Source organism: Microcebus murinus, chromosome 2 (genome assembly GCF_040939455.1).
Source record: "Microcebus murinus isolate Inina chromosome 2, M.murinus_Inina_mat1.0, whole genome shotgun sequence".
NCBI classification, from domain to species: Eukaryota; Metazoa; Chordata; class Mammalia; order Primates; family Cheirogaleidae; genus Microcebus; species Microcebus murinus.
Genome location: NC_134105.1, coordinates 61404019 through 61431853, shown reverse-complemented (window position 1 = coordinate 61431853; position 27835 = coordinate 61404019). Strand labels below are relative to the sequence as shown.

Genomic DNA, 27835 nt, shown 5'->3' with positions numbered 1-27835 from the left:
TAAATGGACTCTTGTAGACATGAAAGTGAAAATGTCTTTATTATCCTCTTTCTATAAATGCTCAATACTTAAGAATTGAACATTGGTCTTTATGCTGAGGAAAAGGAAAAAAAATAATAGATTTGTTGATGGAAAAGTAACTCTACAAGGGGGAGTGAGATGTAATAGAAAGCAAATGAAAACCGTGAGACCTAAGATCATGTTGGAATTATGTGACAGTGTCTTGTGACTCTGGGCGAAAAAAGATCTTGTATTCCTATTCTAGCAGAGTGGCTGAATTTGGTGATCCCTCCTGTTGTTATGATTTTAATTATTTTTATTTAGCAGTTTCTTAATGACTTTGATTATTAAAAAGTCAAGATTCTCTCTTATTTTCAGTACTTATTTAGGCTCAAGAATTTAAAACTTAAGATGGGGGAAGAAGGCTTTGCTTTCTCTAACTGATATTTTCTGACTAGGTACTTCGTAACTCAGGAAGACCTCATTTATTCCCAGTAATATGTATTACTAAACTCTTTCAGGTAACTTTTAAAAGACTGTGTGACTTAATAGTAGATCATGGCTTGAACTCAGTTTTTATTTATTGTTGTTACTAGAAAATTTTAGTGAGATATTTTTCTTTGTGTCTGTAGTTATCAGAGACTGTTACAGACGATTGCTGTACTCGAGGCTCAGCGTTCTCAAGCAGTCCAAGACCTGGAAAGTTTAGGCAGACACCAGAGAGAAGCACTAAAAAATCCCATTGGATTTGTGGAAAAACTCCAGAAGAAGGTATATATTGAGCACTTTTTAAAGATTTACTAAGATATATTTGGTTGTAACTTCAGAGAATTTGGTTTATTCTTTTTATTAGTACATTGTATTTACTTTTTAAAATGTTTAATTTTTTTCTTCTGTAATTCACCATACTATTTAAGACAGGATACCACTTTTTTTTACTCCCACCAACCACTATAAAATATACCAAGTGAAAATAGCTGGGATCTTTTATTGGATATTTGCATGGGATCTTGTCCTATTCTTTAGCCATTTTTTTCTAGCTTTTCCTGTTACCTTACCCATCTTATTTTTCCTGCTTTCAGGACTTCAGGATTAGTAAAGGTAAAAGAAAACAAGACTTCAGCATTTATTAACTGCTTTTATTTTGAGTTCCTTTTTTTGCACATCAACAATATTGAGATAGAAAACAATGGTAGTAAAAACAACAACAATAAAATTATTTTATTTTTGTTTGTTTGTTTGCAACAGGGTCTTACTCTGTTTCCCAGACTGAAGTGCAGTGGCATGATCACAGTTCACTGTAACCTCTAACGCTCAGGCTCAAGTGGTCCTTCTGGCTCAGCCTCCCAAGTAGCGAGGACTACAGGCACATGCCACCATCCCGACTAAGTTTTTAAAAATTTTTCTGTAGAGATGGGATTTCACTAATGTTACCCATTCTGCTCTTGAACTCCTGGCCTCAAGTGGCCCTCTCTACTCCACCTCCCAAAGTACTAGCCACTATGCCTGGCAAAAAATTCTACTCTAAATGTCTTTAAGGTTAAGGTAGCCAAGTCCATGAGGAAGAAATATAAATTTTATTTAATCTTAAAATTTGTTTTTTTATGGTGTGAAAATTCCTCATAATTTTCTGTTTTTGTTAAACTGTTAACTTACATGTTTAACAGTTAACCATTTAAAAGTGATAAAAGTTTTCATAATAATTTTCTTGGCATGTAAATATGGAGATAATCTTGATGTGCATTTGTATTGTATTAGGGAACCACTAATTGCTCAATAAGTTTGAGAGGAGTACCTTAATCAGCATTGTATGAAAAGATTAAAACAAAAACTATGAAAAAGAATCCTCTTCTTGGAAAAAAAGCTTGTGTAATATGACAACTTTAGTATCTTTATGAGTTACATATTTTTAGTTGAGTTACAAAAGTCATCTACCACATGTTGGGGGAGCAGCCCTAGGGACTTTATTTTAGATTGATTTATTATTTGAGTTTTTCTAGCTATATTATTTACTTGATAGTCATTTTCCATGGTTTCAAAAAACATTGAATATCATAATAGATGTAGAATCTATATATTGATTTGTTGAAACTGCAAAGGTTTTTAGAGCCCTGTTGTACTTTCTCTGTTAAAATGTGATCCCGTTAAGTGTTTATAGATTCTGCCTTGCTGGTGTGAAAAAGATGTAGTACTTATAAATGGTTATTTGTAATGGATTCAACTAAAACAGATGGTGTTAGAAAAGTAAATATTAATAAAATAAGTATTAACCTGAATCTGATTTCATTTATATTGCTGGGTAGGCAAAAACATGAAGTTGGCATACACACTAGATTTGTATGCAGTTGGTTATTTGCTGGTTCTTCATCTCCATTTTTAGTTTAGAACTGAATTTTTTCCATTTTATTTCAGAAACAGCTTTAATATTGACCATCTTAAGAATTTTTTACAAAAATATACAGAAGTGTATTAAATTCAGATATTTTAATAATTATGGAAACTTATGTTCTTTGGAAAGAAATTTTTCTACTAGATTTAATTTAGAAATTTGATTCTTGTGTTTTTCTGTGTTTACTCACACATACTTAATTTGCCTGTTTTCTTTCTATTTACCATGTCAGTTACGTTGTTGGCATGTTATCTTTTTTTTTTAGTGGACATCTAAAATTCCCAGTTGAAATGAATGAAACTTGTGATATATATTGGTATATAGAATGCAGGGAACATGGCTGCTTAGTTTTATTTGATATTACTGTCATAATATTTTAAAAGATAAGATCTTCTGTCTAAAAGTAGTATATACGTTTTACCAAATTCATTTCTTCTTTACTTATTATCATCTTGAGCATTTAGACAGTGTTATCTTAATTGATTTATTGTCTGTTGGATTTAAACAGTGAATAAAAATGCCTAACTGATGATTATTTGGATTTCGAGTCTTCTGAAAATTTGACTATAGTTGATGCTTTAAGTTTAGACTGTTACTTTGTTTTTGTTTTTTGCAGGCTGATATAGGGCTTCCTTATCCACAGAGAGTTGTTCAATTACCTGAGATTGTATGGGACCAGTATACCCATAGCCTTGGGAACTTTGAAAGAGAATTTAAAAATCGTAAAAGACACACTAGGAGAGTTAAGCTAGTTTTTGATAAAGGTAAGAAACTACATGATAAGAATTTAAGTAGAGAAATATCTGACAATGTCTTGCTTTAATAATTCTGTACATGGTCTTATTTTCAGTAGGTTTACCTGCTAGACCAAAAAGTCCTTCAGATCCTAAGAAGGATGGAGAGTCTCTTTCATATTCAATGTTGCCTTTGAGTGATGGTCCAGAAGGCTCAAACAGTCGTCCTCAGGTAAGGAGTATGAAATATTGGAGGAGGGAAATTTAAATTGTAGACAAAACGTTTTAACATTTTGCTGGTTCGTGTTCTTAAAATTAATGCAGTCTCTTTTACTGTAAGATAATGAGCACATGAACTTTGAAGTTAAGAGAAACCTGGGTTGGCATCCCAACTTACTAGCTAGGGAACTCTAGACTTGTTTATGTTAAAGTCTCCAAGCTGCAGTTGCCTTTTATATAAAATGTAACTAATATTATCTATGTTGTAGAGTTTTTGTGAGGAATAAATGAGTAGTACATCTAATGTGCCCAGTACAATGTCTGACACATAGTATATACTCTAAAAGTAACTTTTTGTGTGTAGTGGGATGGGACTAGGATTTGAGTCCTGATCTTGTACTGTTAGTTAGATGAACCTCAGTAGACATGTTATTTTTCCCTTCTGAACCTACAATTCCTTTTTTAAAAATGAAGTTACAGTACTGTGATACAGTATCTATATTACAGGATTGCTAGCAGTATAAAACTGAATGAAATAAGAGAATGTGATAGCATTTTGTAAACAGTAAAAAATTATACATTAAAAAATAAATTTAGTAAATATTTTCAAATTCACAAAAAAATTCCACAATTTGTATACTATTTGGCTATATCAAAGGGCAATCTTTGTTATTTTTTCTTTGACCAAAGCCTTGTTTTATATACAGATGATAAGGGGACGCCTGTGTGATGATACCAAACCTGAAACTTTTAACCAGCTGTGGACGGTGGAAGAGCAGGTAATAGATATTTATAAGTTATGTAGGTTAAAAAAAAGTAAACTGTTAACATTAGAATCAGTATTGTGAGTCAAGCGTATGTTTTATGTGATCCCTCTTACCCATGGGTTTAAAATATTTAGACTTATTTTTGTACACCTTTTTACACACTTCAAGAATTTTAGATTTTCAGAAGATATGAACTCCTGTTTGGGGATAATTTTTAAAGAAGGAACCTGGGTTTTAAGAGAGGGATAGAAATGGATGGTATAAAGTAGATGTTTTTCTAAGGTAGCTTTGGGAGAGAGAAAAACCTGAGGCCAATAAAGCTGAGCCTCAAAGCGCATTCTTATTTTTGTTGTGGAAGGGAGCTAAGGAAGCCAGATCAGAGTGTTCTGTTGCATTTTGGCACACAGTTAAGATTGTTTTTTGGTATATGACTAGGATTTTTTGTGGGTGAAGTTTGAGACATATCTCTGTCTCGTGAGTATTAACCCCACAGCTATAATAAATTCAGCAGTTTATAAAACACTTTAGGAAACCTTTATTTATTTCAAGTATCGTATTTTTCTGCACCTTTAGGACTATGGCAGGATTTAGGAGATAGAAGATAGAACAGAATATTAAAATCAAATATTTGAATGGAGGACCACACAAAAGAGGGAAAACTCTCTTTTAATAGTCTGGATTCAAATTAATTTACACATGTTTTTGTGAAAACTGTAGGGGAGAGCCTTATATATTCTAGCAAGAAGAGATAGTGGAAATCACAAAGATGGGTCAAATACCAGTTCACTTATTTATTTTCTATTTTCTTGTGCTATCTTTTTACTTAAGTGAATAGAAACTCTTTATAAGGCCTTTCATAGATTTATCCTCTAATCTCATTTTTCCCTGTGAAGTCTTAAGTTCCTAACTAGAAATTTTTCCTTGATGAGTATTTCTAGTAATGTAACTTTCAAAGTTGGGAAGGGAATATTATACTTTGAAATGAAATTAGAATGCATTTATTTAGAAATTCAGTATTTTTAATTGAATATTTATTTTCTTAAACTTGGTCTTGGGTTTGGCTTAGAAAAAGCTTGAACAGCTACTCCTGAAATACCCACCTGAAGAAGTAGAATCTCGACGCTGGCAGAAGATAGCAGATGAACTGGGCAACAGGACAGCAAAACAGGTAAGTGAGGAGATGGCTGCAGATTGCTGGCATGTTTTTAAAGAAAGGATAATGTAGCTAACATCAGCAACCTGCCATATCATTTTCAGCTGGGATGCTGTAGTACATCTGTGAGGTTTTTCTTTTTTTAATTTGTTAATTGTATATATCTTTGTTGATTTCAGAAACAACTTGATAATTCTGCTTTGGATTATTACAAAATATTTAAAAGTAAAGTAATGAACTTAGTGTCTCTTGAATGCTTAATTAGTATCCTAATTATGTACTTTTTGGTTAGACTGTGCTAATAGATTTGTTACATTGCCTTACTATTCATTCCTTGGTTGTCTTTCTAAAAATATATCTTGCAGTTTCCTCCACATTCCTATCTATATTAATAGATGTGTTTTTATGTTGCAAGTGTGAGTGTTCACAAGTTGAAATATGTGCTTAGCTTTGAATTTAAATTTACTTGAATGACTTTTTTGGTCTAGATTTTAAAATGTGGGTGTATGTGGTAGCAAAGTTATTTCTAGATTTATGATGAAATTTAAATTGTTAGCATTCATTAGATACACATGTACATGTTAATTTTTAAAAACTACTCAAGTATTGTATGTCATCTCATTATGTTAAAAGGTTGTCATGTTTCCTTAGGTTGCCAGCCGAGTACAGAAATATTTCATAAAGCTAACGAAAGCTGGCATTCCAGTCCCAGGCAGAACACCAAACTTATATATATACTCCAAAAAGGTAAAAAGAAAATAGATGAAAGTAAACCTTAAATTAGATTAGTGAAAGAATATTATGTAAAAATGTACATACTTGTCAGAATAGTGTTTAATTTTAAAATTCTGTTCATTCTAAGAATTTTCTTATATTGGGTATAAATGTAGGATAGGATTCCATTATTGCTGTTTAGTGAAATTCTTTGAGCTTTATGAGTCTTACTTTCTTGGGAATAATGTGAATGAGTGCTTACTTAAGAGATTTTAGATTGAATATATATCAGAAAGTTCTTTGTGAAGTTAAAGTTTTAGGATGTTTGATTCTTTGATAAATACAGTCTATTTCTGTTTTGTAGATATGCTACATAAATCTAAAAATAGAAAGGTTTATTAAGATATTTTAAAGCCAGGCACAGTGATATACACTTATAGTCCCAGCTACTCAGGAGGCTGAAGCAGGAGGATCACTTGAGCCCAGGAGTGTGAGTCTACCTTGGGCAACACAGTGAGACTCTGTCTTTTTTTTAAAGAAAGATAATTTTATTTAATCCTTACTACAATTCTTGAAGTATAAGTTGCATCACCTTTACTGATAATACTATATTAATAGCTGTCTTAGTATTGAGTACGTTGGGCCAGGGACTGCTGTTATATAACCTTTTGTTAGATAAGGAAAGCTATATTCTCTTCTGTTTTCTACAGTGAAAAAGCTACTGTCTCTTTTCTATACAGAACACTGTATTTCAGTTCTGTATAGAATCGAAATTGTAGCCAGTTTCTTATTGTAATTGCAAAAAATAAAGGTACCTAATTGGCTTTTTTCATTTCCTTAATAAATCATCCTGGTACTTCCCTCCCCTACCACTGCCATCCTTGTCATAAAGAGAAGCTAATAGTATATCTATTGGTGTTGCCCTTTCTTATTGAAGCTATTTTATATAATTTTACATTAACAACATTGCCTGTGCAGCTCCACATTTTACAAGTTTTAAAAACTTTCTTTTCTTTCTTCTTTTTTTTGTTTTACCAAGCTTTAGAAGCTTGTTTTAATTTGCCAGTTGTTTTAAATATTTTAGATCCGCGCGCCCCCCATCCCCTGCCTCATGTAGCATTACCTGTGTTACATATATAGAGTTCCTCCTGTAACTTTGGAATGTTGAAACCTTGATAACCAATGTTCAACCTAAGAGCTCTAATTTTGATGATTAATTTCTAAGCTGACTTTGTAGGTGTGTTGTGTACCTTATGTTTTCACAGCTGAGACTGGATGATGATAGGAAAAGGAATATTGGGGAAACCTAAATATGTTCCTTCCTTTGGGTGTACTGCATTTTGGCTATGAAGATCTAGTATAGCTATAGTCACAATGATTCCTTGCCATGGGTAGAGTTTAAAGTTTGGAATAGGTTAAATGATAGTTCTCCATGTAGTTAAGGATATTCTTCCTGGCTGTGCTATTAATCAAGACAGGGCGTCTGCATAGTGGTTGAAGTGAAGGCTTTGGTGTACCACACAGGCCTAGTTTATAAGCCTGGTTCTACCACTATCTAGTAGCAACACAGTGAACAAGAAACTTAGCCTCCCTGTGCCTCAGTTTTTTCATCTTTCCATTAGAGATGATACCAACTACATAGGAATGTTGTGAGGATTAAATGACATTGGCAAAGAGTAAGCAATCAGTCATTTTTAGATAATGATTTATTTTCAAATATTTATAATGATGTGGAAATTTTCCTTTTCCTGGATGGTTTTATGTCTGGCTTAGGCCATGTCATCCTCTCTGATCATCTATAAGGTGACCATAGGAGGAGTTCAATGCAGCCAACATTTGAATGCCAAGATTATGATGAATGCTAGAGATAAAAATATAAGCTAGATATTGAGCATGTGGTCCACTGTCCTGTTGTTGGAGTATTTCCCCCTACATTTCTTTTTTTCTTTCTTTATTTCTTTTTTAAGGCTAGTTGTGCTTTAAAAATCCAGACAACATAGAAAAAGCAACAGCATAAGAGTATGCGAAAGGATAGAAGAGAAATCCTTCTGATAGACATGTTGGAAGTAACATTTATATTTTTGATTTTTTTTTTTTAACGATTTTCTACTCTCCCAATTAAAAATATGTTTTCTCACTTAGTCTTCAACAAGCAGACGACAGCACCCTCTTAATAAGCATCTCTTTAAACCTTCCACTTTTATGACTTCACATGAACCACCAGTGTATATGGATGAAGATGATGACCGATCCTGTTTTCACAGCCACATGAACACTACTGTTGAAGAGGCATCGGTAAGTTATCTATTTAGTTATTATATGGATCAGGGTATAGAATGATAGTACCAGGATTTTCTAATTATTGCTATCCTTCAGAGATTGTTGGTTTCCTCTCTTTTTAATTAAGTCAAATTTATACTTTTTGTAACAATATGCTTTAAAATTTTTTTGTAAAAGAAAATTTCAAACGTATACCAAAGTAGAGAGAATAGTTAATGAACCCACATGGCACCTATCACCCAACTTTAACAGTTATCAGTCAACTAATGACTATCTTGTTTTCATCTCTACTCCCTACCCAACCCAACTCCACTCTGAATTATTTTGGAACAAGTCCTAGATATTATACAATATTATTATCATGTTTATATAAAAAGGTTATTCTTTATGTAATGAAATATACACTGTTCACATTTCCCTAAGCATCTTACTTTTCTTTTCCCTGCTAATTTTTTTGTTTAGAACTGGACCCAAATAAAGTCCATAAATTATAATAGGTTCATTTTTCTCTCTTCTCTTTTTGCATTCTCAGTAATTTTTATGTTACAGAACTAGATCATTTGTCTTATAGAATTTATCAGAATGTGGATTTTATTGATTGTATCTCCCTGTGTCATTTAACCAGTTCCTTGGTTTTCTGAATTTCTGTAAATTGAGAGTAGGTCTAGAGAATTGATCAGATTCAGATGTGTTTGTGTGTCTGTGTTTTTATTAGGTTGGGCAGGACTACTTTACATGTATTAGTACTATCATTCATCAGTCTTATTTGTCTCTTTTTGACATAGCAGCCATTTTGATCATTGCCTAGATCCATTAATTCATTAGATGTTATAAAATAGTGATATTTTATCATTTCTTCTTCATTTATTTGATGGACTATTCTATAAATTAACCCCCTCCCCCAACTACTTGGTTACTCTAAGGTATATATAGAAAAGGTAGGATAACTGCTCAATTCTCCCTTTATTTTTTTCTGTGTGTGTATTTTTTATGTTTTTATTGTTGTTTTGAGACAGGGTCTCATAGCTAACTGCAACCTCAAACTCCTGGGCTTAAGCAATCTTCCTGACTCGGGGTCCCCTGAGTAGCTGGGACTATAGGTGCATGCCACCCCAACCAGCTAGTTTTGGGGGGGTTTTTTGGTAGAAATGGAGCCTCACTCTTACTCAGGCTAGTTGCAAACTCCTGGCCTCAAGCAATCCTCCCACCTTGGCCTCCAAAAGTACTAGGGTTATAGGCATGAGCCACCATGCCTGGCCTCCCTTTATTTTCTTGTTTTTAAAATGATGAGTTTATTATATCCTCCAAAGATGAGGTTTTAAACATTTTTATATTCTTATGAACTATTGGACCTAAATATATTTAATGTATATCAATTTGTTCATGTTAATGTCTTCATTAGTGTTCAGATTGACCCATCTTTGGTCAGTTGTGGCCTATTTAAATTGGCTTCTGAGTTCTTTTGATAAGACTCTAGTAAAGTTTGGAGCTTCCTTACTGTCTGTTTTAACGAGGAAAATCGAGGCTTGTATATTTCCAGTCTCAGACCTAGAGTCAGTCCTTCTTCCTTTTACTGTGAAATGGTATTTAGAGACTATATCTTGACTCTAGGAATGTTACTTGCTGTTGAGTTAATCATTTTTTCTAGGCCTGTAAGCTGGGACAGAGTTGGGAAATATTTTATATTTTTGATTAAGGATGAAGATATAATAAGTTTTCCTTTCAAATTCAACTTAAGGACTATAGGGTCTTTATTTATCCTCATTGTTCTTAAATATGTGTCTCCTTTCTCACATGCTTAAAATCGCAGTTCTCAGTGACATCAACATAATACTTTCTTTGTCTCACACTACTCACAACAGCCTCAGAATATTTTAATACCTATACCACTATCAATAATATGATTACTGAAAACATAATTTTTTTTCAGTTCATTTTTTGCCTTGGGATATATCCCACTACAGAAGTAAAGTCAAATTAGTTTTTAAATCCTCTTGGAATAATTCCTCTCAGTTTTGTCACCAGCTGGATACTAATTTAAATAAAAATTTTATTATATAGTAAATATAGTAAAATTCATTTTACTATCTAGTCATAGGGATTTCTTTTTATTGCTGTTAATACTTATTATTTTGCTATTTCTGAAACTCCATTTTTTAAATACCTTACATGGTTCTGATTCTTTGCTTAAATTTAGGACATAAAGATTACCTTGTATCTTTCTTAATACTCTGATTATAAGTAATTGGAAAAGGAGATTTTAATGAAAAGTCAGCAAATAAAATTAGGCTCCTCTGTTGTATTTCTAGATTAATCAAATGCTGATTATATACTTTAAATACTGATTATATACTTTACTGATATATCAAACTACCTTAACTATATTCCTTAAAAATTGTTTTCCTTTTAAACTTGTCTCTTGAAAAGTGGCTAATATCGACTATGTCTTAAGAAACATCATTTGTATGTAATCTTTTACTTTTGTAATTATTAGTATTATTCATTTGGGAACTATTTAAGCTTATTAAGTGTCAGGCTTTGCTAGGGGTCAGATACATAGTTATGAACCAAATATGTCTAATATTTGGGCTCATAAATCTTATGGGAAGAGACAAATGTGTAATCATATCAGTATAAATTATAAATTTTAAAAAGTGCTTAAAAGGAAAAATAGGTGCTATCATAATTGTTTAAGAGGTACTTAATAGATATTGGGAGTGTAAGATGACTTGAGAAGATGACAGTGAAGATGACATTTGAAGGATGAACAGCCAAGGAGTGGTGGTAAGATATTTAAAAGAAATACATTTGACAAAATTGGCATAATATAGTGAGTTGAATTTGATTTAACTTTTTTGTTTTTGATTTTATTTATTTTTAAATGAGTACTAGTTCAAATCATTCTAATTGCTTTAAAATAGCTATTCACAATGTGTACATATGAAGCCTCTGGTCATAAAATTTATAGATTTTAGTTTATCTTTTCAAAAAGCAAGAGCTAGAGAGATTACATGTATATAATTTACTCTATATTATTTTAGCCTCTTTTGAAATTAGTCCCCTTTAAGTAAATTTAAAATGATTATGACTAGGAAATCTATGGATGAGTGAAGTTTTTAAAATTTTTATTTTTAATTGTGTTAAAATACACATTACATAATAATTACCATTATAACAATTTTTAAAGTATACAGTTCAGTAGTGCTTAAGTTCATTCACATTATTGTGCAACCAGGCTCCAGAACTCTCATCCTATAAAACTCAAACTCTGTACCTATTAAACATTTCCCCAGAAACCCCTCTTCTAGTGCCTGGCAACCAATGTTCTACTTTCTGTATCTATAAATTTGATTATGTACCTCAAATAAACAGAAGCAGATAATATTTGTGTTTTTGTTACTGGCTTATTTCACTTAGCATAATGTCTTCAAGGTTCGTCCATTTTATGGCATGCATCACAATTTCCTTCCTTTTTATGGCTGCATAATATATGTATATCCACATTTTGTTTATTCAGCTGTTGATGGATACTTGTGTTGCTTTCACCTTTTGGCTATTGTGAATAATGCTGCTGTGAACATGGGTATACAAATGTCTGTTCAAGTCACTGTTTTCAGTTCTTTTGGGTGTACATCCAGAAGTGGAATTGCTGGATCATATGGCAATTCTATGTTTAAGTTTTTGAAGAACCACCATACTGTTTTCCACAGTGACATTTTACATTCTCACCACCAGTGTACAAGGGTTCCAGTTTCTCCACATCCTTGCCAACGCTTGTTATTTTCTGTTGTTGTTTGGATAGTAGCCATTGCTGTTGTTTTGATAGTAGTGTGAGATGATTTAACTTTTGTTAACCTTACGCTTGCTGACCAAATTTAATAATATTCTTAGACTTAAAGTGCAAATTAAAAATTTAGAAGTGTTTGTACTCCATCATTTGCTTAAAATAATCTGAATTTAGCAAATTTTATTATAAAATTCTTGCTATATTATTATTTGGGTCACATATATATTAATGTATACCATTACTTATGTTATTTTTCTCAGTGGTGACATAGGAAGGTAATATCATTTAACAACTTCGGTTAACAAGAGTTTGAAATGGATGAAAGATAAAGTAGATGAAGTGTGACATTGTAAAAAATCTTTTATCCAGCCAAGGACTTTGGTCTTGATGCTGTATGTAGGTAGTCAGACAGCCACTGGGAACTTTTAAATACTGGTGGGGGCAGTGGAGGGAGTGGATACTAGAGGACCTATTTGAAAGATATTGTAGAAAGTATTAGGAAGTGACAGAGTTTGTTAGATTAGATAACAAGAGAGAGTGAAAAATTTAGGATAACTCTTATATTTCTGCCTTGGGCTGCTGAGTGAATCAGGCAAATGTGGGTTCACATCACCCAGCTCTACAGCTAATAATGTGACCATAGGCACGTGTTATAATTTCTATAAGTTTTAGTTTCCTTGATTGTAAACTAAACATAATAGTTAATAATACCTGATGTTGTTGGAAGAATGGGAAGGGTAGGGGTTGTCTGGTCCAGTAGTGGAAATTAAGGGAATGTGGAGGTTAGAGAAATGGGGATGCTTTTAGGAAATTAGTAATCATGGGATCTGTCATTAGGTAGCAAAAGAAAGAAATAGATCCTGGGTGGCAGAGCATGAATAAATTGGGAGACTAGGAAACAGGATCAGAAATTTTAGTGAGGTTAAAAATATTAATAAACTGGTTATGTGGAGTGAGAGCATGAGAGAAATGGAAAGAAATAACATTGAAGGTGGGAAATCTAGATTTAATATTTTAGATATAAAACCTTGCCTGGTTGAAGGCAAGGTCCAGAGTATGGCTATTGGAGTGGGAGACTGAGATGGAATGGAGATGGAGGCCATTGCAGTAGAACCAGTCTGAGAATGGAGGGTAAAAATACGGGATTGGGCATCTATGAGGATCTTGAAGCTGCCCAGGATGATGAACAGTGTTCTCAGCCATTTTTAATAGATTTGCTTTTTTAGTATAAAATTACTAGTCAATTTCGGAGGGAAGTCCTGAACATATGTATCTAAAAGTTTGGAATTGTAAATGAACTTTTTATTTCAACTTAATATATTTATATAGTTATGACTATTCATTCTTTCAGTCTATTCTAAATAGTCCTCTTTGTAACTCAGTTCACCCTCCTGAGTAAGAAAAATGTACTATTTTGATTATTGGGAGTAAAGAGCAGAAAACAAAGGCAGAGATTGGTTTGCTTGTTATTAAGAAAATGTCATGTTTACAGAAGCAAGTGTAAAAATCTGTGGGAAAGAGAAACTTCTGTAGACCAGGGAGAAGTAGATCATAAAGAGTCACTCGAATGGCCATGAACGTGAAGCAGTAGGGTTGGGCTTGCATTTTAGTGTATGGGAGAGGTAGGAGTCATTCCATGTTCCCCTTGTACCTGCATTATGAGATAGTCTACTGCAATTCAGAATTATTAACCCTTTGCACTCACTTGCTTTTTTCTCGATTCCTTTATTCTACTTGGGATTTAAATTTTTAAATACCCCAGATTTTACAAAGTGTGGCAGTAGAATAAAAAACTGGAGTTTCTTTTCATACAAACTTATTTATTTGGATTATTTTATATTTCAGATTATTGATACATTCAAAGAGTAATTTTTTTTTTTTTTTGAGACAGAGTCTCACTTTGTTGTCCAGGCTAGAGTGAGTGCCGTGGCGTCAGCCTAGCTCACAGCAACCTCAAACTCCTGGGCTCGAGCGATCCTTCTGCCTCAGCCTCCCGAGTAGCTGGGACTACAGGCATGCGCCACCATGCCCAGCTAATTTTTTATATACATATCAGTTGGCCAATTAATTTCTTTCTATTTATAGTAGAGACGGGGTCTCGCTCTTGCTCAGGCTGGTTTTGAACTCCTGACCTTGAGCAATCTGCCCGCCTCGGCCTCCCAGAGAGCTAGGATTACAGGCGTGAGCCACCGCGCCCGGCCTCAAAGAGTAATTTTAATCTCTATAATTTTTGCTAACCGTATCGAGTCACACTCGACATCTGAGTGCACAGGGTTAATACATTAAAAAGTCCTCTAAAAGTATTAGTGTAAAATATTGCTAATAGCAGCAGTTTCTATAAGCCCTAAAAGGTGAGATATCTTAAAAGTGAAAAAATCTTATCAATAGAAAAATACTGTTTATTAGTATTTCTTATACTTAGTTCATTTTAATTATCAACTGACATTTTTGTTTTGTTCTCTTTAATAGGATGAAGAAAGTATTCCTATCGTGTATAGGAACTTGCCTGAATATAAAGAACTATTACAGTTTAAAAAGTTAAAGAAGCAGAAACTTCAGCAAATGCAAGCTGAAAGTGGATTTGTGCAACATGTGGGCTTCAAGGTAAATTCTACTTCATCTTAGTATTCATTTAATTTTTAAAAGAGTGATAAGAGACACTTTAAAGTGGTTACTGGAGTGTTAAACTCCAAAACTTCTAAGCATGTAGGAAAAAGTTTTCCTGTCCCATTAATTTATACAAAGTAGTGTACCTGATGTCAAGAGGTTTATGATTTAGTAGTGTGAAGACAAAATGCACAGATACCTATAATTTGAGATAAAATATGGGAGAGGTTTTTGTTTAGCTGTTTCTTTTTGTTGTTGTTGCTGTTGTTTATGGATCAGAAATGGTTTTTTCCCGTTTCAGACTGAGAGGCTAGTAAAAATACGTCCACTCGTTCAATAAAATTTTGAAATACACATTATGTTCCAGGCACTTTGCTAACTGCTAGAGATTCAGCAGTAAACAAGTCCAAACAATGGACTCAGTTCCTGCCCTTATGCTGTTTTCATTCTCATAAGGAATTTAGAGAAATTAAACAAATAAAATAGTTGAGTACAATTGGAAAGTAGTCAGAGGCTGCTGCGGTGCCTTGGAAATTTTGCTAAGGAGTTTAAACTATCTTATAACGGTGGGGAACTATTGAAAGATTTTTTTTTAAGCAGACAATAACATGCAATTTGCATTTCAGAAATATCATTCTAGTTTCTTAAACTATTAATATTGATAACCTTTACAAAAGCAGTGGGTTTAGAGTTGAACAGCTCTTACTTTCTGGCTATTACATTGTTAAATTCTGTAAAACAATAATATATTCAGGTATGTTATTTATATAATAAAAATTTAAGGGAGGGGAGAAGATCATCATTCTGGCCAATACTATGGAGACTGAATTAGAAGGCAAGACTGGAGGCAAAGGGACTGGTTAGTCATTCGTTTGGTAACTTATACAAAAGATGAAAGTGTCCTGAACTTGACGGGTGGCTGTAGACATAGAGATTGACAGGTTTGGGAAAACTTTAGACAACAGAATTGACTGTATTTGGTTGGACTGGAAGAAGTATATTGAGGCCATGAACTTGGTGGCATTGCTGGTATATATAAAAGGATTGATGTGTAATGTGACTGATAAACTAAATTGAAAATGAAATTATACCTCTGATCCTCTAGAGTAGCCATTAGCTATACTATATTAAATGATTTTTCTCTCTTGATCTTTCAGTGCTCCTATTTCTCCATTAGAGATTTTCCTAACTGGCAGCTCTGGCCTTCCAAGAGAAAACTCTGATCACTTGTCATAATTTTGCTGCAAGCTCCAACCATGGCCTATTTGCCAGTCTGTCAGCCACTCACTCTAGTTGGCCTCATAATCAAAGCAACTAGAAATGAGATTTATTTTTATTTCCAATATTGCATAGAACACTGAGGGCTCTTGCACCAAAGAAAGAGCTAGATCTGCCTTTTGGCATGATGGGCATTGGTCATTAAGAGCTTTTAGCCTTCAGAGAGTGATTCAGTAAGATAAAAGTTTAGAGAGGATTTTATGGTTGCCTGGGTTTTTGTTAGCTACAATAACCTGTTAAAACAGTTCTGCAACATATTTGAATAGTTTTAACTGTGGTATTGAGTCAGTGTTTCTCATTCACAAGCATGTACTGGTCTGAGTTGCCTTTCAGGTAAATGGTTACTAATAACAAGCTGCCCAAGTTAGAGATGATTTATTTAACTTTTTAAAAAAATACATAAAGCAGATTGAAGACTAATCTTTCTCACGTACCTATATCTTGATTTTGAGTAGATGAAATTTTACCTAGTTTGCTAGAAATTTTATCTAACTTATAACCATTTTTGTGTTATACCACTGTTCAGTGCTTGGGAAAGAAGGAGATGTCTATGTGTGTTTCCCAGGAGAAAATTTAAGAAGTCGTGAAACAATATAGCCTAATACTTTTTTCTTTGAATCTGTTATAGTGTGATAACTGTGGCGTAGAACCTATCCAGGGTGTTCGGTGGCACTGCCAGGATTGTCCTCCAGAAATGTCTTTGGATTTCTGTGATTCTTGTTCAGACTGGTAAATATTTTTTTCATTGTGAGTCTCAAATTTTGATAAGAAAAGAGCTTCTCAGCTATTAGTGAATTTGATTTCTAAACTTCTTAGAAAATAGTCACACTTAGTGAACTCAACGTTGTTGTTCTAAGCAATTAAATGTTTTCCTTAACATGTCAAATAACTTAGAGATTTTGATAGATTAATGGATTTAAACAAGTAGAGCTGTGAAGAAGTTTTGGAATATATAGACCAAAATGCATCCACTTCCATCTAATGATGTGTTTGTGTGTATGTGTGTGTGTGTTTTTTTCTTTGCAGCCTACACGAGACAGATATTCACAAGGAAGATCACCAATTAGAACCTATTTATAGGTCAGAGACTTTCTTAGACAGAGACTACTGTGTGTCCCAGGGCACCAGTTATAATTACCTTGACCCCAACTACTTTCCAGCAAACAGATGACATGGAAGAGACCATCATTTACTAGTCCTCTTCAACACATAGCAATGGTATCATTGTTAATTATGTGCACAGTTTGGAAAGATTCTCTGCTTTCCCTGAAATGACACTCAGCATGAGAGCTTCCTGAGTGTTCTCGTCAAGTACAGCTCTGCACCGTGTGGCTCTAGATCACTGTTCAGCAGCTGAACATTCCTGGTGAGCAAAGGGTATCCCTGGTGAATTTGTCACCACTACCTTAAGCCTTTTAGGTGGTGATCTTAAATGGGTGAGATGGAAATGAGAGCACACATTAAAGAGAGAGTAAATTCCAAAGGTTTCAAAGAACTCGGTCATAAATATGATAATGAGAAGACAAAGTATTTATATTAAAACAGTTTAGTAGCTTTCAGTTTTGTGAAAATAGTTTTCAGCACAGAAACTGACTTCTTTAGACAAAGTTTTAACCAATGATGGTGTTTTCTTCTAGGATATACACTTTAAAAGAACTCACTGTCCCAGTGGTGGTCATTGATGGCCTTTAGTAAATTGGAGCTGCTTAACCATATTGATATCTAATTTCTTTTAACCACAATGAACTATTCTTATTACCAACAGTGAAGCACTACAGGAAGCAGCTGTGGCATTGCTTCCTTAACCAGCTCATGGTGTGTGAATGTTATAAAATTGTCACTCAGATATATTTTTTAAATGTAATGTTATATAAGATGATCATGTGATGTGTACAAACTATGGTGAAAAGTGCCAGTGGTAGTAACTGTGTAAAGTCTCTAATTCACAACATTAATTCCTTTAAAATACACAGCCTTCTGCCTCTGTATTTGGAGTTGTCAGTACAACTCATCAAAGAAAACTGCCTAATATAAAAATCATATATATGATAATAATTTCCCTCTTTTGTAGTCTGCACAAGATCCATAAAAGATTGTATTTTTATTACTATTTAAACAAGTGATTAAATTTAGTCTGCACAGTGAGCAAGAGTTCACATGCATTCTTTTATACTGCTGGATTTTGTTGTGCATCATTTAAAACATTTTGTATGTTTCTTATCTGTGTATACAGTATGTTCTTGAATAATGTTCATTTGTCAGGAGAACTGTGAGAAATAAACTATGTGGATACTGTCTGTTTATATTATAGAATGCTTGTTGTGACTTCCTTTTGGTTAGATAGTGGATTTTTTACCAGTGTTAAAACCAGAAATTGGTTTTTTAAAGTTTTTGCTTCACATATATAAGGGTTTTCTCTCTGTCCTTTATAATATGGAATATATTATGGAAAAAAGGGTGAACTTGTGAAACCCTGCAAAAGATAATATTTTCTCAGTATGTGCTAAAACACTAAAGTAGACTAGCTTACAAAAAAGAAACACAGATTTGGTTAAAGAAGGTGGCAATTCTTATTGCCCTGATGTGAAAACTAATCTTAAGTTGAAAATTTTTATTATAATTGTTTTTGATAAAGATAAGTCCCATATATTTAGACATATGGTTTTTGAAAATCACCTTGTTTCCTGAAAATTATTATTGACTATAGGAAAAAATAGTATAAATATTCTAAGATTAAGTGTTATACCTGACCCAATTTTTAGAGTCATCTGTTTTTTCCTATTTTAAATCAAGGGAATATTATTTACTAATTCTCTTTAATACATAGGTACTAAATTCACACCCTGAATTTTTTAAATGAGAAAAGTAACAGAGTTTTAAATATAGAAATGAGAATTTAAAAGTAATATATTGATTATAGATCACTGATGATATAGATACAGTATATCAGATGGAAGTAAATGGACTTGAGCTTAACTTCTCACGGAATAATTAGTGGAGGGAAGGAGGGGAATTGTTAGAATTCTGGGGATTTTGATATTAAATGTTATGTGACTATGCCAGAACATCTTTCAACCTGTAATTAAGCAAGACAGTAGCAGTTGATGGTAACGTCTGTAACTTCTGTGTTTGTATAGAAATAATGCCAATTAGTTTTGGAGAACCATTTAAGATCCATTCAAAAATTCCATAAAGTATGAGGTATGCTTTGGAACAGGACTATGAGTGATATAATTATAATACAACAGAATAGACAAACCACTTGAATGCATTTTTAAGAGCAAATATTCTGAAACTTTGGTATAGAGGATTATTTTCTGCTTGAGCAGATGATGTGTTTATTTTGCATTTTTCAGCTCCAAGCAAATAGCCTTCATGGCTTTAAAAGGCCCTAAAGGTTAGTAGTGGGTAATATCTGTTGTTTTAATGTGAGGGTTGCTGGAATGGACAGGGCTGTCGTGTGCCAGTAGGCTTTCCATCTGCCTACAAAGAAGTATCAGCTGTAAGTGACAACAGACGTACGAGACCTACTTGTTGAAGAATTTCTTACGAAGTGGTATTCAGTAGGTTATTAATCTATTTCCTGATATATTGTGCTCAAGTTACTTGCTAATAACTGAAGAAACTTTTAATGACGTCTAAAACTACTGCTACAAGGTTTAGGCAGAGGAGATTTCCTTTGGTGTGATGCACTAATAATAACAACAAACACTGATATAGTGCTTACTATGTGCCAAGCAAGCATATAGTAACGAATTGTCAGCAACCCTGTAAGGCAGGTTCATTTATCATCCTGTTTTCATATGAGGAAATTTAGCCAGAGAGGTTTAAATAACTTGCCCAAGGTCATGTAGTTAGTAAATTAGGGTGATGCTTGGACTTTGGCCTAGAGAGATCACTCTATAGTCATGTCTGCCTCACTACCCTATTTCTCAAGCAAAAATATTTCCTTTGTGTCGGGCATCACTTAAGTGTTAGGAGTGGAGATGTGCAAGGTTTGCCGTACGTACATTCTTTTTTCCTGGTGTGGTGGTGTGTGGTTCCCAGAGTACAAACCTAAGCATATGTCCGGGTTTGCAGTACAGAATAGAGAAGCATATCTATGGGTGAGGAAAAAGCTGTGAAATGTTCTGCCATTGTGAATTAGAAAAACACATACATGTCATTTTCATATTCTAAGTTGGCAGCAAATGTGGTCATATGGCTTTGGGCAAATTTGGGACTAAGGCTTGTATCTCATGCCTTGGGTAGGACTTTTTCCATGCATTGTGGGTGCTTCTCACTTAATCTAATAGTATGCCTTGTCTGTTTTTCTCCCCTTCCCCCTTTTGTTTAATCACAGAACACAGTTTACTGAGGTGTGAGGAACATTTTTTAAAAAAATGACATGGAGAAAATGATACATCACATGTAGTAAGGATAAGTATTATTTTGTGAAATGTCTTTTTCAGTTATAAGTGTGGTATGCTATATAAACTGTTTTTCTTACTGTGGGCAACAAAGTTTGAAGTCCATTGTTCTAGGTGCACTGGATAGAATTGAAAGTCTCCAGATTCCAGTAGGTGTTTCCACAAGCTTCAGAAGGTATTGTCCTTTTTAAGCTGTAAAGTGTTTGTTTTTATTTCTTACTTTGACACAAAATGTGATTCTGTTTATATGATCCAAGAGGAAACATAATTAACCTCTTTTTCGCAGTTCATGTAGCTAGTTAACTGGATTTTTGAGAGTTATGTCACATTTAGCTCCATGAGAACAGAGATCATCTACGTCTCTTTGTGTCTCTAGGGCCTGACTTTTAATAGATTCTCGATAGATATTTGTTGGTTGTATGACCATACACCATTGGTGAGTTATATTTTTTCTCTTGGAAGTTAGGAGATACCACCTATGCCTGAATGTGTCTGTGAGATTCTTAGCTTGCCTCAGGAGATGATCTTTGCAGGGCTCTGAGGACAACGGAATTGGATTCTATCTTATCTGGAAAATGTGGTTCAACCCAGGTCGCTGAGAAGGCTTTTTCCCCTCTGTGGGACCCCAGTTAGGCCATGTGTCTGCCATGTGTTTAGAGTGATTTAATGGAAGGGACACTAGAGTGGAAATTCTGGTACTAGTCCCAGTTGTGAAAGTGAAACACTAAATAGATGTTGACAAAGGACCACCCTTCATTGAGCAGTAGGAACTAGTAAATGGTTTACATGTATTATTGACGTGTTTAATCCTCACAGCTCATCTGTGAGGTTGGTTACTATTATGTTCTCTACTATATACGTGAGAAAACTGGAGGTACAGAGGATTTAAATATGTTAATGCTGAGTAATAATTGCTGTGTGTGGGACTGGCGATACAAAGCCTTGCCCTTGTGGAGCTTATAGTCTATGCAGAAGACATGCAATAAATAAAAACTACTTAATTTTAAGCTGAGATAAATACTGTGAAGAAAAATAATGCTCAAAGAAAAATAATGGGAGAATGGGGAACAGTCTACCATTTTAAATGGAATGACCAAAGAAATCTTCAAATGACAAGGTTAAATTTGAACAGAGACCTGAATGGAGGGAATTTGCTGTGTGGATGCTCTATAGGAAGTGACAGGATGGTAGCAACAGCAGGGGCCCTGAGCCAGTGAAGAGTTTGGCTTGTTCGGGCAAGAGTAGGATGGCCAGTGAGGCTTGAGCCAAATAAGCAACAGTAAAAAAATAACAGTAGCTGATGGCATCAGACAGGGTGTGGAATCAGGTGTGGCCTTGAATATAGATCGTTGGAAAGGAGTTTAGCTTGTGTCCTGATGTCTTCTAAATACACACACACAGGCCTTTTGCCTTTCTTGTTTTAGAATCTTACAACTTTAAAGTAGTGATACCGTTTCAAGCCATTCAAATGAGTAATGTGTTCTGTAGAAGATCTGATCTTACTTGCTCTTCTAGGTACTCTTCAGGGGCAAAGCCATTCACTCCTGCTGACTTTTTTTTCAAGGCAGCTACCAACTACAGCCATAAAAGCCATGGCTGGGCCTCTCTGTTGTCTCATGTCTCTTACCTGTGCTGTCAGAGAGGGGTGGGTATGGACTGTGTTTGCCAATATGTGCTATGTGTTTTAAGAATGTTAATCCCTACAAAGAGTCATTTTATGTTTTCTGGCACAACTGATAATTTTCGTCCTGTAACCCCTCAAATTTGCTCAAATATTCCTTATGCTCCCTTGTAGAGTGTGACAACCTGGGGTAGTAACAAAAGTATTTGACAAGTGTGCGAGTTGTGGGAACATGCTCCTTTTTGTTAATAGAGGCATACTCATTGTAACCAAAGAAATTTAATTTCTTCTTTAGAGAACACTGACATTTCTGTTTAAGAATGAGTGCAAGAGAAAAAGGAAATACAAAAATTACCATGTATCATGAATACATTAAGAGTTTTCTGTGTAATAGTTCAAAACTGATCTATGGCCAAAATTAAAACCATATAAGCATATACCGTAAATCTTGACTATTACTGTGTTTGCTTCTGTTTGGAATAAGGCTTCAAATGCTTTCCAGAATGATGTGAGTTACAAATAAATAGAGAAAGAGTTATCCTGTCTTTCATTTATTTTATTTGTACATATCCATTTCAAGAAAAAAAAAGATTATTTTAAAAATACAATTCTGTCCCAGAAATGGATCCTTATCTGCACAACCATTGAAGAAAAAAAATCATGCAAACAGAAACTCTGGTCTTTTGTAGTAACTGAGTGGAAGATGCAATTATTCCAATAGAATATATAAGAAGCTCTGATTTGACAACTGATAGCACAAAAGAGAACCCAAATTTCAATGGTTTGATGCAGGGAAACACAATTTTGCATATGGGTGTGACAAGATTTGCAAACCCTTGGAAAAGGCCCATGTGAAACAAATACGACATTGAAATCTGCTAAACACCACTTACTGACATGCGCCTCCCACCCACATCAGTTTTGTTACTGTTTTGTTTACTTGCTTGGCAATAAGTAAATGGGTGATCATTTAAAATCAAAATTCTAAGTTGATACTTGCCCAATGAATTAAATAAATTGTCTCATGCTTTCAAATTACTTTTGGTCATTAATTTATAGTTAATGCACTACCATGTAGAGAGGAGACTGGGTTATACAATTATCAAATTTGTTCCCTTAGCCATTCTCATAGTATTCCAAGGAGCCAGTTTCCTAAAAATAAATGTTACTGATGACCTAGGTTCTGTTGCCTCAAAAAACCTATTCAATTTCACATTTTTAAGATTTCTGTCAAATTTTACTTGCTTGATGCCTCTACATGGCATATGTGACATTGTCTCATCAGCCCACTCTCTGGCTCTGAGCCATTAGTGGATGAGAGCTGAGGAAGCAAAGCCAGCAGAGAAGATGCCCACACCTGCCCCCATGGTCAGGGCCTTCATCAGGGAGCAGCTCGTAAATCTTGAGGAGAGGAAGGAAGATGTGGTGTGGAGTCAGGGATGCTTGATGAGAGCAGGACCACGTGATCAGACTCCAGCAAGGCCTGGGGACACAAATGACACAGGCTGGCACTGCACCGCTATTCATGTACTGACTAGCTCTGAGGTGCACCCTGCGTGCGCAGACAGCTCTCAAGTGTGAGGAAAAGGTTAATAGTCGCAAATACACCATGCATGATTTCCAGACACCTCTCACACGGATCTAGCCGAGAAGCAATAGTTATGTCAGGATTTAGGAGGACACACAAGGTTTCACTTGAAACATGTTGTGTTAAGGGATGAACCTTTTAATGTTTTTCTCTCCACTCTTCTTAATGAACTTGCATCTTCGCCTTCAGAAAATAGAGTCAATAGCTGTGCAGAGTCGAAGAAAAACTTCCTCTGGTGTTCCCTCTGCATTTATCTGTATTTAAAAGGAAAAAAAAAATGAGTCTTAAGAATTATTTGTAAATAAGATCATTTTTAATACTAAAAAAAAAAAATCACCTGCTTATAATTTGCTCTGAAAAATTTTAAAACACAACCCCCCCCCCAAAACCAGAGGAAAAAAGTGAGTTGTTTAAATACTAGGTGCCTAAATTAAAACAGCAGTGAGATACCATTACACATCTGTTAGAATGGCCAGAATCTAAAACACTGACAACACTAAATGCTGGTGAGGATGTGGTGCAATAGGAACTCTCATTCATAGATGGTGGGAATCCAAAATGGTACAGCCACTTGGAAGGTGATGCAGTTTTTTTTTTTTTTTTTTTGAGACACAGTCTTGCTCTGTCACCTGGGCTAGAGTGCGTGACATCAGCCTAGCTCACAGCAACCTCAAACTCCTGGGCTCAAGTGATTCTCCTGCCTCAGCCTCCTGAGTAGCTAGGACTACAGGTACACACCACCACACTGGCTAATTTTTTCTATTTTTAGTAGAGACAGGGTCGGACTCTTGCTCAGGCCGGTTTCAAACTCCTGACGTCAAGCAATCCTCCTGCCTCAGCCTCCCAGAGGATTACAGGTGTGAGCCACTGTTCCCAGCCTGGTATTATAATTTCTTAAACTAAACATACTCTGTAGCAAATGTTTCAGCACTTGTCCTCCTTGGTATTTTTAACTCAAATGAGTTGAAAACTTAACATCTACACACAAACCTGCACACAGATGTTAATATTAATAGCAGCTTTATGCATAATTGACAACTAAGATATCTTTCAGCATTTTAAGGGATAAACTGTGATACATCCAAACAATGGAATAATATTCAGTGCTGAAATGAAATGAGCTATCAAGCCATGGAGGAAACTTAAATGCATATTACTAAGTGACAGAAGCCACTCTGAAAAGGGTACATACATATTGTATGGTTCCAACTATATGACATTCTGTAAAAGCTAAAACTATGGAAACAGTGTTGGAGATACCAAAGTTGAACAAGAAACAATGGTCGTGCTCCCGGAGAGCTCACAGTTTAAGGTAGAGACGAACACATTTAACAGGAGTTTATGCTGTTAAGAGGTAAGCACAGAAGCTGTGGATAAAAGGGCACCTTGCACAATCTTGGGAGGGCAGGGGAGCTTCCTTAGAACGGTAATAACCATCATCATCTAAAATGATAAACATTACCAGTAATGATGCATAAGTGCTTTTTAAATAATGATCTTAGAAGACAGGTATTGTTATGCCCATTTACAGATGATGAAACTGAGGCTCTGAAAGATGAATTAAATTTCCCAAGGTCATATAGTTAAGTGGCAGAAATGTCGTTCAAATCCAGGTCTCTGACTGCAAAGTGTTTGTACTTACTACATTATAGTGTGTTGACACATTTGAATGGCTGGACGGTCAAATATAGGGTGGCATGGAGTAGCAAGCAGTGAAGCTGGAACTGTAAAAGCAGAAGTTGGGCTGTGAAGAGCCTTATGTACCCTATTACATGCCAATAACTGGGCCATGTATAAGTTTTTAAAGAATGGGTTGACATAATAAAACACAGGCACATAGCAAATCTTGGATAAACATTTGTTTAATCAAAAAGAGTTGCAGAAAGTTTGGGGGTAAGCCAAAGAACCTGGTACTGTCCTCATTGCACTTTAGGACTTGGACTAGCCACCCATCCTCTTGTGGCCTCAGTTTCTTGCTCTATTATGGGACTGAAGGAGGACTTGACAACCTCCAGGTTTGCCTCCAGCCTTGATGTTCTATGCTGTCCCCAACCGGACTCCACATTTTAGTGGGGATGAGACTCCTTTCAGGGGGCATCAGGAGTGTGCAGTGTAGTTTGTTTGGCATTGCCAGTGAAGCTGGCCTAGAGGGACACACACATGTATTTGATGGTAATAAAGAAGAAAGAGGCCTTCCCCAGTGAGCGAATGGCATGCACAAAGGCACAGAGGTCTGAAAGCACCTGGAGTTCTCAGGAAACAGCAAGTCATCTGTTGAGGACAAAGCAAATGTTGCCAGAGGAGGAGGAGGGAGGAAGAAAGAGAAGAGGCTGGAAAAATACGTCAGGATGAAGAGTCTCTAGATGTGCCCATTCAGGACATTTTATATAAATGCAATCATGACACATGGTCTTTTGTGATGCGCTTCTTTCACTTAGCACGATGTTTTCAAGGTTCACAGGTGCCGTAGCATATACCACATTCGTGCAGTACTTCATTCCTTTTTATCGCTGAATGCTGCTGTATTGCCCCTAACCTGAATGTTCAAGACACGCCTTGGGATGGCTGCCCTCCTCCCATCCCTTGTCAGCAGTTCTGTTCCTGCCCACAGCCCTGCTGAACAGTCACCTGATCTTGCCTTATCAAGCCCTGGGAGGAGGCAGGGGGTGGAAGGGGTTGCTAACTCACCCTCCTGCAGCTTCTCGGGTTTCCTCCCCTGCGGCCAGGGTGGGTGTGAATCCACAAACACCTGGTGTATTGTTTACACTGTCCAGGATCATATCAGTGAGAAACACATCAGGTCTCTGGTCCCCAAGAAGTTCCATGAGCACAAAGACTCAATACAACCCTTCTGTGAATAATGTAAGTTCTTCACCCTAGTGATCCAGTTCTTTGTCTTCTGCACAAACACTTCCCCAAATCCACCACAGGTCTTTCCCAGAAGAGAAAGCTGATTAGACTAGGGACTGACCCAGTCACCTCCTACTTCGGCTGCGTTTGAGTTTTCCCATTGCAGTATCGTTGCCCAGCCAAGCAGCACCTGCAGTGGCATTTTCAGCCTCAGTTATGCCCCCTGCCTCACTTGGACAAGCCCAGCTCTGTTCCTGGGCCACTTGTCCTCACAAGGTGGTTAATATTTTCTAGCGTCATCTTTATTTACCTGTTTTCCACTGTCTAGCTGGACTCCACTAGTTCCTTGCATTTAACTGACTTAACATGTTCCATTTCTACTAACTGGCCCTGAAACATTTCTCTTTTCCAATCCATCTTCTGTAACCAATACTACCCAACACTCCCCAACCTTATATGTTTTTCTAAATTTATCTTCCTTCCAAAAGGAACCCATGACTCTGTTTCCCTTATTCTTATCTAATACTTACGTGTCTTTTAACACGGACCAGTACAAAAAAATTTTTTTTAAAGAACATATGTTCTATTTTCCTCCATTTTTTTCTAATTGATAACTTGGTCAATTCAGCGTAATGTCAGTGTTAGACTCACATGCTTTGGGTTGATCACTATCCAGGATTTCTTTTAGACTGTGATGAAAACACATTTGTTCATTACAGCCTTTGAGTCCACAGTGTAACCCTCCTCTTTGCCATCACAGTGGACTGATGGCTCTTTCAACACAGTCAACTGGATGCAAAGTGATGTTCAGCTTCCCATTTCTTGACCAGATATGACCCAGCACTAACCCAAATATCTGTATGTTTGTTGTTGGAGAAAAAGCTATTTAGTGGATACCTTCTAAAGCACGGTTAAGGGAGACTTTATCGGGACCACGACGATAGGTAGAGGGACCAGGGCAACAAGACTGTGCAGGGGGAGGGATGGGGCTCGACTCTGAATACAGCACGCCCAGTGGGGACGTGCAGTCAAGGAGCAGGGTGGGGTTCAGTGGATGTAAAACTTCTAAAAAGGTAACATCAGGAGTAAGGGAAATCCTTGCTGAAGACAGGCCCTCGGGGTCAGATGTCACCTGGGGGTGGTAGAGGATGCAGGACCCGATATCTAGGGTGATCAGATACTGAGGATAAGGGAATCTTCCCAAACTGATGTAGCAGAGTTCTCTGCTAAAACTGGATTTTACAAGAAGTGCACAGATGAGCCCAAGGTTTGGGAGTCCGACTAAAGTTTGGTTAGCAGAGAAATGTGTGTCCAGCTAGGTGGCGAGCTCTGTGGGGACAAAGTCCGTATTCGGCACTGCAGCCTCAGCGCCCGGCTCTAGGTAGGCAGGCAAAAGAAAAGGTCAAACAAAAGAACGCATCCTCCATGCCCACGCTCCT

At 35.7% G+C, this 27835-nt stretch overlaps 2 protein-coding genes across 6 annotated transcripts in view; one reads left to right on the top strand and one right to left on the bottom strand.

Annotated features, from left to right (window-relative positions):
* ZZZ3 (zinc finger ZZ-type containing 3) overlaps positions 1-18241 on the top strand; it is a 111290-nt gene extending 93049 nt beyond the window's left edge. For 3 of the 4 annotated variants that reach the window (XM_012787581.2, XM_012787533.2, XM_012787542.3), the window contains 10 exons: positions 633-771; positions 3006-3153; positions 3240-3355; positions 4050-4121; positions 5176-5277; positions 5914-6009; positions 8119-8271; positions 14513-14647; positions 16557-16657; positions 16955-18241. In XM_012787581.2, the coding sequence (XP_012643035.2) occupies positions 633-771; positions 3006-3153; positions 3240-3355; positions 4050-4121; positions 5176-5277; positions 5914-6009; positions 8119-8271; positions 14513-14647; positions 16557-16657; positions 16955-17099 (1207 nt within the window). In that variant the 3' untranslated portion in view covers positions 17100-18241. The remainder of the gene's footprint in view (positions 1-632; positions 772-3005; positions 3154-3239; positions 3356-4049; positions 4122-5175; positions 5278-5913; positions 6010-8118; positions 8272-14512; positions 14648-16556; positions 16658-16954) is intronic. The other variant, XM_020282460.2, reaches the window with a different exon arrangement.
* A 3626-nt stretch (positions 18242-21867) lies between these two features.
* The window catches only part of AK5 (adenylate kinase 5), a 239152-nt gene continuing 233184 nt past the window's right edge, over positions 21868-27835 (bottom strand). For both annotated transcript variants that reach the window (XM_075999468.1, XM_012787619.3), the window contains exon 14: positions 21868-23800. In XM_075999468.1, coding sequence (XP_075855583.1) covers positions 23732-23800 — 69 coding nt within the window. In that variant the 3' untranslated portion in view covers positions 21868-23731. The remainder of the gene's footprint in view (positions 23801-27835) is intronic.